The following is an 18944-nucleotide window of genomic DNA, read 5'->3' on the forward strand; positions in this document are numbered from 1 at the left end:
GTAAGCGCACTGATAATTCCTTATCATTTGACCATCATGCCTCCTCAGTAGTTAGGAAAGCCTTCTATCTACCTCATCAAATTTACAGAGAAATCTTCTCTAGATCCAAAGAACTCTTAATTTCCCTTTGCTCATATTTCATCTGACCCATTATTGAATACAATGCCTCTGATGACTTGTATTTGTGTAAACAGCACTTGAGAAACTTCCGAGGCTCCTAACTAAAAAGAGCAGTGGCCTCATAAAGTCTTAACTATGAAGACAGACTGGTAGAACTGTCTCTATCCTAGGATTCTTATAAACTGCTTCATGGTATCTGCATCTATCCTTTCGAGTCATAAAAGTCTGACTGACCTTCTGCTCTTTCACAGAATAAGTAGTTAGTCAAATATCAGGTTAAAGGAACTAAACCTTTAGCAACAAATAAATAAGATATGTTGGTGTGATGGATTCATATCCCATTGTATTCTCCCACCTCTGGAAAAAGCTTCCACTACATGTCCGGCAGAGTAGCACCCTTCAGGATAAACATAGGTGATTGGATAGGTAGCCTAAAATTCTTCCCTTTTCTATCTTGTGTTGCGCTCATTGAGGCCAGAGGGAACTTCTGATTATGGATTTCTTGGGCTACGCTTTACAATGGTCTGCAGACTGATTGCCTATGAATGTGACCTATGAAATGATTGTGTTGCATACAAAATAGTAGTAAATAGTAATAGTCAAAGCTTCCATTAATCCTTTAAAAATGTATGTTGCAGCCTGATTTTCCTGGATATTACAGGGGATCACACAGAACATTTGATGTAGTAGATTTCTTTAAGAGTTTAAAAAAGGCATTACCTCTTATAGAAGAGTTAAAAAGGTATTAAGCAGGTAAAGAATAATGAAAATGTGTTTCAAAGTAAGATATATGTGCCCCACAAAGTGTTTAATTTAAAAATATAGAACTTTTGCCTGGATTCAGACCGCATATACATGCTGTTTGTGGTCCAGAAACACAATCTTTAGAAGCGAGTTATACCTTTGTGTGCATATATGGGATTGGGGTGGGGGGTGCGTGTGAATTTGTGATAAAAACAGAAAATGAAATGTAGCAGACAAAAAAAATGAATGATGATTGGCAAACAAATGGTGTCCGAGTCTCTGCTAACTGCATTTCTAGCTGGAACAACCTCTGGTACATTTAAGGAGTTATTTTGAGACTGTACTTGCAAATGCATGTTTGCTGAACATTTATTACTGATAAAGCTCTTGTAATGCACAGCTTTAATTAAAAAAATCTAGATCTTAATGGTACTACTGGATGATCCTTTTCTGTCCCCATGTGTCTAAGGATCCTAGCCCGTTCATGTTTTAAGAATCATGGTGCATGACCTTAGATTAGTCTTACTTGCCTGCACATGAGAGCTACTTCTGAAAGCCATAGCATTACTGTCATTTCAGAAGATGCCAACTGAGAAAAAGGTCTTTAAATGAGAAAGACAGCTTGTATTGGTCAAGAACTGTTTCATAACTGTTAATAATAGTTACCAGTCACTGTTTTGCTTCAAACTGAACATAGACCAGCAGGGTCAACACCTTGGGATATAGAAATTTGGAACTTGTTCATTTTGCACTTACCACTCCTTGACAGTCTTTTATTTTTGTCTAGGAGGGGAGTTGCATGGCCATTGTAACTTTCAGTATACAAGAAACACAAACTGATGACACCACTGCAAGTAAAATTAAAAATTAGCTTTTTGTTTCTGATAACTTGAGCTTCTTCTTAATTTGCAATTTAAATTTCATTAACAGAAGTACAATGCTGACTATGATCTGTCAGCCAAGCAAGGAGCTGATACCATGGCCTTCATCTCACTACTTGAGGAAAAATTGCTGCCAGCAGTGGTAAGTAACAAGTTTACCTTACTTTGGACCTGTTTATGTAAAACCTCAGTTGATGGCATAAATGCTTTTTTTCAGTTAATAACCGTAATTACATTAAACATAAATGGTTATTAAAGTTTTAATGCAGATAAATGTATTTTTAAGTTGCTTCAGGAGAGACGATTGTCCAGATTGTCACCTAATTTGGTAGGCAGCTTAGTGAAGCAGAAGGAGAGCTCTCTGTAATCCTGGTAACTGTGATACTGGAGAGTCAGTTGTGTAGGAAAGAAAGATTTTGCAGTCAGTGGTTAACACCTATCCTCCCTGGGGAGAACTTTTTTGGGGGTGGGGGTATGCTGCCTGACATCTACATGTCTGAAGTTTGGCATGGACTGTCCACAGCAGGCTGCTCTGAAAGGCTGGTGCAGCAGGATGCATATGTGGAAGCACCAGTGCTGTTCTGGCGTTGATGTCATCAAGGACGTCAGGCTTGGTCAAGTCAAAGGTCAGCATAAAAGAAGTCCACTTGTGTGGTGAATTGATACAGTACAGCACCAATCATTTGGATGGAGACAGAGCACTATTCAGGACAGTTACGCATATGGCCTCCATGAGTCCGCATAAACTCAGTAACCCTTCGTGTATATATAAAAATATATATGTATATCAAAAACAAGTGAAGAAACCTGTGGACTAACAGCACATAATGTCTAATAGAAAAAATAGCAGCAACAAAACCCAAAGGATCCACCCTGGCAGAGTGTGAATAAAATCTTTAATAACCAGGATAAGTGCTTTCGAGTAATCAAACTCTTTCAAATCCAAGTACAAAACATAATAAAGCACAAACCGATTTAAAAAACACATTCAGCCAATAAAAATGTAATACAGCATACACCCTCTAGAGGGACCAATCAATTCGATTTCCAGGGTCTGCTCCCTCTAAGAACAGGCTTTAGTGGTAAAGCACTATTAAGCCCTGGCACTCTCAGTCTCTCTCTACAGATCTGCAATCCAGTTTACTTCAACCTGTTCTGTTTTGAGGGAAATTTCTCCCCCTCTTCTGGTTAGAGCATATAACTGCAGGACCATAAATTTAAAAGTATGTGTCAAATTTCTCTTAACATGCTGTGCCAGTGCATTATGCTCACCACCAGTAGCAAGAAATTAACCTGTAGATGAGTTTTAAATATATGTAGTTGTTAATTAGTTATTTCGAACTTGAAGTAAATTTGTTGACGTATAAAGTGGAAGCTACACAGAAAGCTGAAGAATAGCATCTAGGGTTTGTAGAGGAAGTTTGTGAAAATAAAATGGATGAATTGTTCTGCTCCCCGAATGCCTATGAGAGTAGGCTTAAACAGATCAAATTGAAGAAGCTGAGGAGCGACTATAGTGATTTTGTGAAGGGGAACATATTTGTTTGGCCAAAGGAAAGAATGAACACAAGTGCACATCGTCCCATCTGTGTTAATTCTAATAAGACTTCTACAGATCACCTTTGTAACAGTGATGTTATTCATAGGACTGTGGAGGCAGGAGTGATGGCTGCTGCCATGATTGACAGGGGTTTATCTAATCAACGAGAGTGTGACAGCACTGGTTCAGTAGTGGATTGTACTGTGACAGGCCCTGCCATGACAGATGCTTTGGTGGACAGTTTGCCTCCCACATGGAGCCGCCAAGAGCCTTTATCCCCCGGAGAGAATTTGGGGGCGAGACCTAAACCAGCAGTACTGTACTGGCTTGGGTTTTCCAGTGTTACCGGTGCCAGTCAGATTGAAAGCCTTTCAGTCGAGGGAGAGGATAGACAGCCAGAGCAGGAAGAGGAGGAAGACAGAAGTCTGAAGGATACATTGGTGGTGAATATCTCTGGTATTGAGCTAAGTAGTGAACAGTTGACTGTGTTAAATGAAGGCTTGACATTCATTCCTGCGCAACCCCCGAGACTTAGTGATGATGTGAAGGATTTACGGCTGATTGGGAGAAGAAGTATGCTGAAGTGTGTTTGGAACTGGAGGGGAAGATGTAAACAATGCAATGAGGCTTAGAAAGCCGAGTGTATTTGTTCCTGCCCTACATCCTGTTGTGGATACCTTCATTGGGACTTGTGAAGATGAGATAACGAAAGTTGTTCATGAGCAGAAGAAGAGGGACTATTATAATCTGACCAAGGATGAACATAAAGCTCTTGAAGAACTTAAGAGTAGGGATGACATTATCATCAGACCGGCGGATAAAGGGGGTGTGGTTGTGATCATGGCGAGTACCAAATATGAAGAGAAGATGAGATGTATGCTTAATGATCTAGATACCTACACGGAAGTAAAAATGTGTGAGGTTAAAAAGATCATTGTAATGTGAATGACAGAGTTGAGGAGCTGTTTAGGTCATGGGTGATTATGGAGGAGACATAATTTTGTGAAGACAACGGATCCTGTTATACCCATGATCAAATGATTACCGAAGGTGCATAAAAATAGAATGGATTCACCGTTGAGGCCAATAGTCTCTGGCAGGGGCTGGGTGACTGAGTGCATGTCAGTATGGGTTGAGAGGCGTCTGAAACCTGAATTGGAGCTTGCACCAGCGATATTAGACAACCCCCAATTTTCTGACTTCTTTATACTCAAAAATGTCTGATCAGCATTCGCTTGGGCATTCGATCTTGGTTATGCTTGATGTTAATAGTTTATTTATTGTTATACCCAACAACATGGGGATTAAAGCAGTTAGTGACTTTTTGACAGGGAAGAATATATGTGGTCCTGATGAGACTGCACAGATATGCAGTTTTCTTGAGCTTATTCTGCATAACAATGTGTTTGTTTGCTATGAAGTATTATTTACAGAAATGGGGCGTAGCCATGGGGACAGCATGCGCCAACACTTATGCCAACTTTGTGTTGGCGCAATGGGAGGAGTGCTGTGTTTTTGGTCCCCATAATACCTGGAGAATCTTCATCTGTTTTTACAAAAGGTTTGTTGATGACCTCTTTATTTTTTGGAAGTGGTCAGAAGAACAGTTGGTGGATTTTGTGGCTCATTTACAGCAGAGCACTAGTTATTTGACCTTTTCTGTCAACTACTCCACCACCTCAATAGCCTTCCTTGATGTGGAATTGTTATGGATGCAGGAGGGTTTCTGCATGCCAGGACTTATAGAAAGGATTACTGGAAGAACACCTATTTGGAGAGGGGGAGTATGCACCCCCAACATGTCTTTAACAACGTTATGAAAGGGCAAATTATGCGTGCCTCCAGACTGTGTACCCAAAATGATGTGTATGATAGAGAGACTTGAGTTTTTGGTGTCATGCTTTGAGGAGAGAGGTTACTCACAGGGAGCCGTAAGGATGGCAAACAGGGAACATTGTGTGTGGAGGCAGATCTCTACAAGACCTTGGTTTGGTGGTGGTGGAGCTTGGAAGTACTACTACTGAATTAGCCTCTCGGACTAGAGGGCGTGTGGACATTGTGAACAATAGAGGGCGCCCGAGGTTGGCTATTGGTTACAATAGTGATGTGAACAAAATTAAGAGGATTATACATGAGAACTGGAAGATTCTACAGTGATGGTATTAAGGAGGTTGTAGGTTCGGCTCCTGTCTTTGGGTTCAGAAATGCACCTAATCTAAAGAGACTGCTCTGTAAAGACTCCATGGGATATACTTCTGGGCAGTATGGTTTGGGAATGCAACAGATAGGAACATTTCTGTATGAACATTGTAAATGCTGTCATAGTGTTCATCAGAACTAAAACCATTATTCATACAAGATCTTTATAAAGCAAAGGAACATATAACATGACTATGTACACAAATCTATTTAAACAATACAGTGATTAAGTCTTATGTTAAAAAATGTATAAATACATAAACAAATTCTCATGTGAAAGTCAGCATCTGCATATTCATGTTTTAATGTCCAACAACCCAATTTAAGGCTCACAGTTTAAGCAGAACCTTACTCACGTTCATTTATACCAGGAAAATTGTGGCATTGATGCTAAACTGTCATTCTAATGCTAACATACTGAGCACTGATTCTTGATCTCCGTTATATGACAGCCATACCATTTAGGACTGAAAACAAAAACTTCTTGTATTTTGAGCATATAGTGAATATGTATATAAAACTTTCATGTTTTTTTATTGCATACATATGTTCACAAATTCTTTTTCCCAAATTCCTACTAGTTTTGTCAGTATAGAAAGCACCACACCCCGAGCATCTCACTGTGTAAATTGTGATAGTGATGTTCTTACTGTCTGCAAAGGTCTGATTTAAAACTTACCGTCATCAAGGTGGCGTCTTGGCATATAGTGTTGCAAATGCTGCAGCCATGGCAACATCCCTAAGTTGTGAAACAGCATAAATCATTATAATAGAAAACATTGTGAGTTAAAACAAGCTCATTTAACTAAACTAAAAACTCATTAAACTCAAGCAAGTACATGTCAGCATCTGAGAGCCAGTGTCTAAGTGCAGCCAAACCACCATCATGGGGGACAGAAATATACAGTGAAATTCATCCAGAGTACAGAGTGACCAGTGCCTTTCTATCTGCACATAGGAGAGCATTTGTAAAAACTGAGTGGTGGCTTGCAGTCAAGACCTGGTCAAAGGAAGCAGAGGTTTAAGGCATTTCTATAAGAAAACTGAAAGCATTTCATTTAATGAGACAATGTTACAGAACATGACCACCTACAAATTTAACATATGGTTACACAAGTACATGCAAAGTACATACCTAAGCAAAATGTATATGGTTACAAAAATACATACAGAAAGAACATTTATGGAGTTGAAGTCAGATCTACATACCTATGAAATAGACATATAGTTAAGTACATACCTGGCATGGAGTGATGGGGCAAACACTGGTATGTTGGAATGCAGCATATGTGGACAGTATAAATTAACTTCCAGTTCCCTGCTTTACCCTTTAGCAACACTGACAGAAGTTATGGGACATCCAGTTGTTTAAATTGCCAGTCCCAAAATTTGGTGTACTTTGCAGAATGCAGCACACATATGGATTTCTATGCATGGTGTACCTCAAGGAAATTCATGTTCATATTCACGAGAAAAGGACCTGTACCGATTAGCTAGACAGAGGGACAGAGCTGGGAAAGATGTGCAGCAATTAAGGGTGATAAAGGATAGTGAGGGAAAGGTACTCACAAGAGAGGAGAGTGTGTTGAGTAGATGGAAAGAGTATTTTGAGAGGCTGATGAATGAAGAGAATGAGAGAGAGAGAAGGTTGGATGATGTGGGGATAGTGAATCAGGAAGTGAAACAGATTAGCAAGGAGGAAGTAAGGGCAGTTATGAAGATGATGAAGAATGGAAAGGCTGTTGGCCCAGATGACATACCAATGGAAGCATGGAGGTGCTTAGGAGAAATGGCAGTGGAATTTCTAACTAGATTGTTTAATGAAATTTTGGAAAGTCAGAGGATGCCTGAGGAGTGGAGAAAAAGTGTTTTGGTACCTATCTTTAAGAGTAAGGGTGATGTGCAGAGCTGCAGTAACTACAGAGGGATAAAACTGATTAGTCACAGCTTGAAGTTATGGGAAAGAGTAGTGGAAGCAGGGTTAAGAAGGGAGGTGATGATTAGTGATCAGCAGTATGGTTTCATGCTAGGAAAGAGCACTACAGATGCAATGTGTGCTCTGAGAGTGTTGTTGGAGAAATACAGAGAAAGGTCAGAAGGAGTTACATTGTGTCTTTGTAGACTTGGAGAAAGCATATGACAGGGTGCCTAGAGAAGAGTTGTGGTATTGTATGAGGAAGTCGGGAGTGGCAGAGAAGAGTAGTACAGGATATGTGGGTAGTGTGACAGTGGTGAGGACTGCAGTGGGAGTGACAGATCCGTTTAAGGTGGAGGTGGGATTACATCAAGGATCAGCTCTGAGTCCTTTCTTATTTGCAGTGGTGATGGACAGGTTGACAGATGAGATCAGACAGGAGGCCCGTGGACTATGATGTTTGCAGATGACATTGTGATCTGTAGTGTGAGTAGGAATCAGGTTGAGGAGACTCTGGAGAGGTGGAGATATGCTCTAGAGAGCAGAGGAATGAAGGTCAGCAGGGCTAAGACAGAATATATGTGTGTAAATGAGAGGGAGGGTAGAGGAATGGTGAGGATGCAGGGAGAAGAGTTGGTAAAGGTGGACGAGTTTAAGTACTTGGGATCAACAGTTCAGAGTAATGGTGAATGTGGAAGAGAGGTGAAGAAGAGAGTACAGGCAGGGTGGAATGGGTGGAGAAGAGTGTCAGGAGTGATTTGTGACAGACTGGTACCAGTAAGAGTGAAAGGGAAGGTCTACAAGAGGGTAGTGAGACCAGCTATGTTATATGGGTTGGAGACAGTGGCATTGACAAAAAGGCAGGAGTCAGGGCTGGATGTGGCAGAGTTAAAGATGTTAAGATTTGCAATCGGTGTAACTAGGATGGATAGGATTAGGAATCAGTATATTAGAGGGTCAGCTCATGTTAGACAGTTTGGAGACAAAGCAAGAGAGATGCGTTGGTTTGGACATGTGCTGAGGAGGGATGATGGGTATATTGGGAAAAAGATGCTAAGGATGGAGCTGCCAGGTAAGAGGAATAGAGGAAGGCCTAAGATAAGGTTTATGGACGTGGTGAGAGAGGACATGCAGGCAGTTGGTGTGACAGAGCAAGATGCAGAGGATAGGAAGAAATGGAAAGAGATGATCCGCTGTGGCGACCCCTAACGGGAAAAGCCGAAACAGAATGATGATGATTCACAAGCATTTGTATTGTATTTGGAGAGGAAATAACAGCAGTGCCTTTTTTATGTCACCTTCCTGCTAAATTAAAACTTTTTTATGTAGTAGTTTGGGTACCAGATGTCTTATGAGATGGGTTCCAAAAGATTTGCTTTCTGTGTAAGTGATTTACTCCAGTTTAAGACTGCTTTATAGACAGGCCACTTACACAGAGAGGTCTTTTGAAATTTGGCCATATGATCCCAGAAGGCCAGCTTAATTTTAAATGATACAACTGGCAGACTAAGCCTGGGGATGTAACAGTGTTCAGCTTGAATAACCACATTCATTTGAAAAAAATCATTAAAATTGGTATTAAAGATATTGATATTGTAAAATTCATTTGAATTGTTGTCATTCCATGTCTAATGAGTGTAATGCATTCATAAGTAGTTGCATGCCATATTCAAAATTATCATGTAATATTAGTTTGGCAAAACCAAGGCAGGACTAGCCACTCAGCAGTTGAAGTGGCACTCCGACCCCATGTGCAAAACAGGAAAAGGTGTTGAGGATGGATGTATTTGTTTGGCAAATATGATTTTTTTAATTGACCGTATTTAGAGTATTTAAACAGTTTTTGCTTGTTAACCCGCGGTGGTGGTACTGCGGTAGCGTTGTCGCCTCACAGTTAGACGGTGCCCGTTCGATTCTCAGAGCGTCTTCTGTGTGGCAACATGCGTGAATGGGCATTCCTTCATTGAAGGTTGTGCGTTAGGCCCGGCAAGCCAGTATGTAAAAATCTACTGCCAATCATTAGCGGACCGGAGTTCCGCTGTGGCGACCCCTAACCGGGAAAAGCCAAAAGAAGAAGATCTAGAATGCAATGTAATGGAAGTTTTTTTTTAATTGTATGACAGAAGGGCCAACTCTTCATTATTTGAATAAATTTTGGTGTCTTATGTTTCCACACAGATACTTTTTTTTAAATTGTATTTTTTTCATTAATTAAGGCTCTTAGACTCTGGCTTGTCTTCGTGGATAATGCTGTTTACTGATTGGATAGTTGTGGTTACTCTTTTGTTTCTTATTTTATTTCATCTTTTTTGCTCTACTAAAAACATGTCGTCTTTAGGGTTAACCTAAGTGGTTGATGTTGTTTTTGGCATTGCATGTGCAGATTTTCTGTGTGTAGTAAATAAAGTTGCTTTTTTATATTGTAATTAGAGAAAGATGGGATCCATTTTTATCTTATTTTGTTCAGTAGTCTAAAGTTAATATTGGGTTTTGGCAGTTGGTGTAGGTGGACTATGGATGCATTTGAGTGTGTTGATGTTTGTTTTGTTTTCTTGTATGCAATGTGTAAAGAATTTTTTCTTACATTGTAATGAGTGGGCCGTCTGATCCACATTTAACTTTAAAACTTCTGAATAAAAATACAAAAATAATATAAACTAAAGCAAATTTTTTTTTTTGGGTGGGGGGGGGGGGTCTTGTGTGTGTGTGTGTGTGTGTGTGTGTGTGTGTGTGTGTGTGTGTATGCGTGCCCGCTTTATATGTAAGCTTTTAATATATTTTAAGAAAGAGCATAAGTATGGAGGGTTTAGAGAAATTTTAGTATTTTGGTGACCTGCCAAGGGTGTATAGATATTCAGATGTACAAAAATACCTACACTGTGTACCTGATATGTTCGATAAAGGGTCTCCTGTTGAGATTACATAAATAAATGCATATGTTTACATATTTATATTTGTGTTTGTATGTACACATAAACATGTGTATATAAATACATCAATGAACTGACATTGACAAGTGTGGCTTGAGGTTGGAAGGTGTCAAAGATCCCATTTCTCAGAAAAAAAGTGAATTTCATGTGTCATTAGTAGGAGTTTTTGTTTTGTCAAGATAATGATTTACATGTTTCTAGCAGAATCTTTCCAGTGCAAGATAGATTTTCCACGTATTCATTAATCTGTCACCTTATGTGCATCTTCTGAGTTTTAAGTTATACTTTCTTTTTCATGTAGATCTATTCATTTTGGGTGGATTCAAAGAATTACGTTGACCACACACGGAAGTGGTATGCAGAAGCCATTCCCTTTCCATTAAACTTCTTCCTGCCAAATCGTCTTCAGGGAAAGTACCTAGAGAGGCTGAGACTAACAAAAGGCAGTGGTTGGTGTGAGGAGGATGAAGAGAAAGAGAAAGAGGTATTATGACCTTTTAAGTTTTGATACGTTAATAGCAGCATCAACGTGCTGATATGAATCATATTGTGCAGAAATTATTTAGGAGGGTGGTTGCCATCTAACACAGGAGACTCTTCTTTATGGCGTGGTTTCTGTGTTCATCATCTCCACCACTCACAATGTGACATTTCTTTTTTTTTTTTTTTCTTACCTTGGAAACTTTCCTATTCTGAGTAACTTATATCCAGCTTGTTTGCACAACATGATTTCTTTGTGCATAATAGGTTCACCTAGCTCCTCAGCCCACTGTTGTTTTTCCTGCCGTTCACCCATTAAAAGTCCTCACATTTTATACATTGAAGCACATCTAATAAATTTCCACGTGTGCACAAAATCCTCAAATTGATGAAGTTGTTAAGTGACTTTTATTTGGCTTAATTCATTCCATCAGAAATTCCAAAGTATACATCTATAGGTGAAAGAGTAGGAACCTTAGGTCATTCTGCTTTGGAGCTAGTTATTAAGAATGTCATTCTCATATGCTGGAAACATAGATTCTGCTGCTGTAACGTACAGACGTGGAATCTTCACAACCCTCCAGCTTAGAGTTGAGTCGCTGAGTAGGAGACCCTAGGCAGGCATGTACATGAGCTCTTCAACACAACTCAAAACCTAGATACCATGGGATATTGCCACAATGCCACAGTACAGGAAGTGTAACGGTTTGGAAAGATGTGGTAAGAGAATGTACTGTTGTGCTGTAATGGGGCTTAAGATTCTTGATGGCGTGCATCACCTGACATTCATGTTATCCCTTGTCCACTGGGCACTGTACAACTTCTATGTCAGTCCTCTAGCAAGGGATGTAGGCTCAGGTGTGTGTGTTTGTAGTATGACCTGGCTGAGATTATCCTTTCTGGAGGATATACTCAAACTCTACTCTGGACACCCATTTCATTGGGGAATTCACTTGGATCATTGATAGATGACCCTGTTGAACAAGAAGCAAGGCCCTCTTTAGTTTAGATTACCAGTATCAACTAGCTGCATTCCATTATTTTTCTTTATCTTCTAGACCTAGGCAACTTCCAAAGAGGAGGAACAAGATTCTTTGCACTCCAGCTCAGTAATTAAAGCACAGCACTTTCTTGACCCTCCATTGCCATCCAAGTGTATTTATGTATTTAATTATTACTGTTTGATAACCAGGTACAGGAAGCAGACCATTTTTCAGCCATGACCTAGACCCATTGGGCAGAAGTAGCCAAAGTTTCAGTGCACATGCCTTTTACAGAATATATGCAGGTTTACATACAGAGAAAGATTATACATGAGATATGTTTAACATACAAAAATAGAAAAACATGTACAAGTGATAACTATAGTTGTTTCAGAATAGTGCAAAAAACTGGAATTAAGAGGAAGCATTATAGTAAGGTTTGCAGTTATATGCAGGTTGTGCATCATTTAGATATATTTGATGCAATTGCAGCATGAGTTGAGCATAGTAGTTTTCAGTTAATTTTTGAATTTGTCTAAAGTGGCTTTCTTTGCTTGCTAGTAATTTGCTCCATATAGAAGTAGCAAGTTCAGAGAAAGACCTTTCTCCCACTATTGCTTTAAATCTGGGCCTTATTAGAGAAAGCATTTCTTGTGGGTCATCTTTTAATGGGTAGAACTTTTTAATTTGAAGTGATTCTCTTAGGGTAGGCAGTGGTCTAATTTTATGATTTTGAATATTTGAGGAGATAATGTTGCATTTTTACTGATAGGCAGCCATTTAAATTTCTCCAGGTGTTGGCAGTGGCCTGGCTTTTGATCTGCTAGAAAAAACAAATTTACAGTCACTCTAGTGGCATAATCTGACTACAACCCAGGTGACCATGGTAAATTAGTGACTCAGGTGACTGACAAGCAGCAAGAAGGAATGGGTGTGCCTTTTTTCCAGGGGGGAGGGTTATGACATGGGTGTCTCTCTGTAATGAGCCTTAGTGGAGACTGAGGATGTCATTAGAGGTTGGCATGGTGCAAAGAGGACACAGGAGGCTTAAACCAGGTGGGACAATACACCTCAACATCCCTATTGTACACCTGCCCCTCAGATATTACCATATTGCCATAAGGGAGTAGGTAGGGCATACGAAGAAGATCCCTTGGATGGATGGCCAAACCACGAGACATCCTTATAATCCACAATCAGCCCTACCAGTACTGGATTAAGTCTGTGAGTAGATCACCTGGTAGATACCACATGGATGTGGGGCACTGGGGTGCCAGGCCAGTGAAATGATGTAAGGGGACAAAAATAAAATTAATTTACAGATCTTATTGATGCCTCTTTGAATCTTTTGTGTGTTTGTACTACAGTATTGGTAAAGCTTATTCCAATTTGGGGATTATGAAATTGCCAGTTGTAGCATTGCGAGCTGGATGATTATAAGTGAGAGATTTTATAGCATGCTTTCAAATACTGGAAGATTTTTCTAGTAGTGATGTCTATATGCTTGGTGAAGTTTAAGGATAGGTCTGTTGTCATTCCAAAATATTTCTGTTTGGAGACTGTTGGCAGGGTACAACCTTTTCAGTCAGTGATGTAAAAATTGAGTATTTTGGGTAGCCTTTGAGCATCGTCAAATATCAGCACTTCAGGGTGCTGATGATCGTTCTGTTTCATTGTGTCCAATTATTGAGGGCTGTGAAACTGTCTTGAAGTTTGCACTGTAGTTTATTCAATCCATACTAGAATCTAGTAAGAGGATGTTGCCAGCATACGTAATCATGTTTAGGTTTGGTAGGTCAGATGTAGGATCATTTATAAATAGTACTGATCCCTGAGGAACACCTGCATTTAGGATACCATTATAAAAAAGGTGGTTGGTTAGGCTCACCTGATAGGTCCTGTTTTGTAGATAGCAGTGGAAGCACTGTGGAGAAGATCAACCAAAATTGATTCTGCACAGCTTGTGAAGTAGGAAGCTGTAGCTGATAGTCTCAAAGGCTGAGGTCATGTCAATGAAGAGTGCAGCCATTAATAATGAGTCATTTATATTGTTGAAGAGAGTATTTTTGGCTGTCATTAAGGCAGTCATGGTGATAGAGGAATTGCGAAAGCCATATTGGGAATTGCAGATCAGGCCATATTTACTTGTATGTTCTGTGTGGATATAAAAAGTGTGCACACCCCTGTTAAAATGCCAGGTTTTTGTGATATAAAAAAATGAGGCCACAATAAATCATTTCAAAACTTTTCCCACCTTTAATGTGACCTATAACCTGTACAATTCAATTGAAAAACAAATCTGTTATGTAAAAAATAAAAAAATACAATAAGCTGGTTGCATAAGTGTGTACACCCTTAAACTAATACTTTGTTGAAGCACCTTTTGATTTAATTACAACATTCAGTCTTATGTACACACCTGCCATCAGTTAAAGAGACTGTGATTTACCCCAAATAAAGTTCAGCTGTTCTAGTAGGATTTTCCTGACATTTACTCAGCTACCTGCTACAGCAAAAGCCATGGTTCGCAGAAAACTTACAAAGCATCAAAGGGATCTCATTATTAAAAGGTCATCAATGAGGAGAAGGGTAAAAAAATGTCCACAGCATTAGCTATACCATGGAATACAGTGAATACAGTCATCAAAAAGTGGAGAAAATATGGGACAACAGTGACGTTGCAAAGAACTGGACGTCCCTCCAAAATTGATGAATAGACAAGACGATATCTGGTCAGGGAGGCTGCCAAGAGACCTACAGCAACACTGAAGGAGCTGCAGGAATTTCTGGCAAGTACTGGTTGTGTACTACATGTGACAGCAGTCTTCCATATTCTCCATATGTCTGGATGTCTGGGCTATGGGGTAGGGTTGCAAGATGGAAGCCTTTTCTTACACAGAAAAACATCCAGACCTGGCTAAAATTTTCAAAACAATACATCAAGTCTCCCAAAAGCATGTGGGGAAAATGTGTTATGGTCTGATGAGACCAAGGTTGAACTTTTTTGGCCACAATTCCAAAAGGTACGTTGGCACAAAAACAACACTTCGCATCACCAAAAGAACACCATCCCCATGGCGAAGTATGGTGGCGGCAGTATCATACTTTGGGGTTGCTTTTCTTCAGATGGAACTGGGGCTTTAGTCAAGGTGGAGGAAATTATGAACAGTTCCAAATACCAGTCACGTTTGGCTAAAAACCTTTAGGCGTCTGCTAGAAAGATAAAGAGGAATTTCAGTTTTCAGCACGAAAATGACTCCAAGCATGTATCCACATCAACAAAAGAATGGCTTCACCAGAAGAAAATTAAAGTTTTGGAATGGCCCTTCCAGAGCCCAGACCTAAATCCAATAGAAAATCTGTGGGGTGACCTGAAGAGGGATGTGCACAAGAGATGTCCTCGCAATCTGACAGATGTGGAGCGCTTTTTGCAAGGAAGAGTGCGCAAATATTGCCAAGTCAAGATGTGCCATACTGATAGACTCCTACCCAAGAAGACTGAATGCTGTAATTAAATCAAAAGGCTGTGCACACTTATGCAACCAGCTTACTGTACATGTTTTATTTTTTATATTTTTTCCCCTAACAGATTTGTTTGTTTTTCATTTGAATTGTACAGGTTATAGGTCACATTAAAGGTGGGAAAATTGTTGAAATGATATATTTTGGTCTCATTTTTTATATCACAAAAACCTGGCATTTTAAGAGGGGTGTGCACACTTTTTATATCCACTGTATATGTAATTTTTTCAAATATTTTTGTGAGTGGACATGTGTTAGCAATGTCTCTGAAGTTTAGTGGGTGTTGAAGTGGTATTATTATTATTATTATTATTATTATTATTATTATTATTATTATTATTATTACAGCATGCTTAAAAGCTTTAGGGAAAATACCAGATGTGAGGGAGAGGTTGAATCCATGTATATATACATACATACATATACACAGGGCCGGTGTTAGCATTTTGGGGGCCCCCAGCAACTGTCAAGTTGGGGCCCCCCAAGCACTTCCAGTGTAAGTATCACCCTGTCATTGCCACCCTTCCTAAGCAATCTTTTAGTTCATGCTGCAAACTTTTAGTATGCACAGACTGACCTGTAGCTACAGTGCTCTTACATTACAACAGTAGACCTTACTATGTTGGACTATCCCACAAAGGGACATTTACAGTTACTGTCATTTAGTTGCAACAATGATACATCAGAACAACTGTAATGTAACTGTGTGGACTTGGGTGAAATGGCACCCTAGGCCTACTGTTTCAGCCCCCCCACACATACACCCTCCATTCCTCCTCTCTGCTTTCCTCCATGTTGGGCTCCCCATATGATGCACATTACTTTTTTTCTGTCTTTTCTCAAAATTTTCCTTATTCTTCAGGTTTTTCAAGACACTATAATTTTCTGTATTCTCTGAAGTGCATTGTTAAGGGGTTTTTTTTCCTTTTTATACAACCTTTTCATCCAATGACTGCATAAACAGAAATTATGATCAAATTAAAATTCAGTGTTTCTGTTCAGCTTTAGTTTTCCTGGCATCCTTTCAACACACCTTTTTTAACTAGGACAGCACAGTAGTAATCATTTAGGAAATAATGCAAATAAGCCAGGGTCCAAGAAGCCATAGGGTTATAGATGTTCTGGGATGCACTTTACAGCATTTTCCCATCCTTTTAATCCAATGGAGGCCTAAACTAAAATCATGAGTAAGAAAAGAATTTCAGTCTTTTATTTTTTTTAACCTTTCAAGGAAGATATTAAGTTGTGCCAAAGGCTAAATATTCAAAGCTGACAAAGTAGTACCTCTCAATAAACTAACAGGCCAATTGTTGTGGGGATACACAGGTCTTTCCCAGAATACTGCCTGCCTCCCTAACATCCCCCCAAAAAAGAAAGTCACTTTCTATGCATCCCACTGGTGTTAGATTGGGCTGAAAGCAGAGGTACAAATTGCCATAGTCATGTATTTCAAGTAACTGCTGACATACATATACATGGCATGCCTCCTCACTCCTCACCAGTATCACTCAAAGGCAGCCACCAATATACATGCCTGAAGTATGATTGTGAGGAAAATGAAAAAATAATTACAGTAACGTATTCTACTTGATTGATCCTAAACAGTAAACTGCCTCTACAGAAGTTTCAGAAACCTTTTTTGTACACCTGTGAGATCTGTCAGAAAAGTAAAACAAACAATAACCACACTGTCCTTAGGCAACACATAAGCTCCTCTTACCTCTTGTACACACCGCTAAGGTTTGACTGTAATGAAAATTAAAGAAGTAATAAGCACACAATCCCCAGGCCCCCTCGACCAGTAACCTACAGTAGTTTTCTGTACACACACATCTAAGCAAGGCTGGTTTTAGAATGGGTGTAGTTGAGAGCATTAGCCATTATCTGTTTTATCCTAACAAGGTCATATCACAGCCCTGTTCAGGTTAAAGAGCATAATCAGAAAATTAATACATGTTTTCTCTTCATTTTTTGCCAGTCAGTAACAATTTTTGTGCCCCCACACACACACACACACACACACACAGTCAAGGGTTATTAAGGGAGCCTCCTGTGTCCATTTATGCAGTCTGGAGAGTATGGGCCACCAGAATCCTAGAAGATCTAAGTGTCTCAATGTTTTATGATATATTTTATGCCTTACTTTTGAAATATAATTACTTGTTAGCTGTATTTTTTACTGATACCCAGAAGAATAACATATGTGTCCTAGTATTATTGGGTGTGTGCACAGATAAAAATCAGTGATATTGTTTATAAACACAAGCATAAAATCATAGCAATATTAGTCTTATACTTATTTCAGCAAGTAGCAATACATTGTGCAACACTGATACTCCTACACCGTATCAGTAACTGCTTGCTGTTTAGTAGTCATCAAACAGCATCAGCGGTAAGTCACTTTTATTTACATCACTGACCTTCCCTGATTTTGCTCATAATTTTGCTCTGTCCTTTGTAAAAAGTTTGATTTGCTGGTAAATCATCCAGAATTACAGGGAGTCAATAAATCCAGACATCAGACTTTATACTTCTTACTGCGGTGGTGGTGCTGCGGTAGTGTTGTCGCCTCACAGTAAGATGTTGTCCTGTTTCGATTCTCAATTAGAGCATCTTCTGTGTGGAGACATGCGTGAATGGGCATGCCTTCATTGAAGGTTGTGCATCAGGGCTGGCAACTCGGCTCATAATAATCCACTGCCAATCATTAGCGGACTGGAGTTCCGCTGTGGCGACCCCTAACCGGGAAAAGCCAAAAGATACAACATTGTCCAAACAATGCATGTTGATGCAAAAGTTGCTAATATATTAACTTTTTAAGTGAATTAGAGTAATATTTAAAGTGTGTTCTTGAGTTTGGGACTTTATTCTGTTCTGCTATTATTTTTGACATTGTGATGAATTCTTCACCAAAGACATTGAGCATTATAGTATCAGGTGTTCTGCCAGTATTTATAAACCTCCCTGAAAGAGAAAACCATCTCTGAAGATTAGAAGCATCAGTTCTTCTTAAAATGCAAGGTGTGTACTGAGATGGGTCACTCTGGGCTGTTGATCTCTCTAGTACTTATCTTGCTCCTGTTCATTACCAGCTTTATTCTAAAAGGGTAATATCACAGCCATGTTCAAGTTAAGGAGCGTAATCATGAAATTAATAAATTTTTTAATCCTCATTTTTCCCCAACCAGCATCAGCTTTTGTGGGGTCCCCACACAGTCAAAGATAATTAAAGGGACCCCTGCAGTCATGGTTATTCCAGGTATCTAATGCTGGCTATGTCGTTAGTTTTAGTGAAGATTATGTCCACCAGTAGGGTTTTTGGAACTACATCAGTGGTGAAATATTTTATGAAATTGTGAAGCCTGTTACTTGATAAAACACTGTTACTATAACCAGAGATACCTTTGAATTTTAAAGCAGATACAAATAAGAGTTATTATCCACCTAGTTTCCAAGTATATACAATTGCTGTAATCGCTTTTGTTGGTTTGACAGACATGTTTCAAAATATCAGGATAACATAACTTGCTGTGGTTGGGGGCCCCCAGCAATCACAGGGTTCGCTGGTGCCAAAAGCCGGCTATGCATATACAGATATTTCAAGCATGGGCAATAAAGTCGTCCTTGCTT

General features: G+C 39.4%; 1 protein-coding gene across 1 annotated transcript in view; it reads left to right on the top strand.

Moving 5' to 3' along the window:
- MTX1 (metaxin 1) overlaps nucleotides 1-18944 on the top strand; it is a 422578-nt gene that overhangs the window by 170550 nt on the left and 233084 nt on the right. The window contains exons 4-5 of the mRNA XM_044080203.1: nucleotides 1795-1887; nucleotides 10631-10813. Coding sequence (XP_043936138.1) covers nucleotides 1795-1887; nucleotides 10631-10813 — 276 coding nt within the window. The remainder of the gene's footprint in view (nucleotides 1-1794; nucleotides 1888-10630; nucleotides 10814-18944) is intronic.

This window comes from Protopterus annectens, chromosome 8.part0 (genome assembly GCF_019279795.1).
Source record: "Protopterus annectens isolate FY-2018-M chromosome 8.part0, PAN1.0, whole genome shotgun sequence".
NCBI classification, from domain to species: domain Eukaryota; kingdom Metazoa; phylum Chordata; order Ceratodontiformes; family Protopteridae; genus Protopterus; species Protopterus annectens.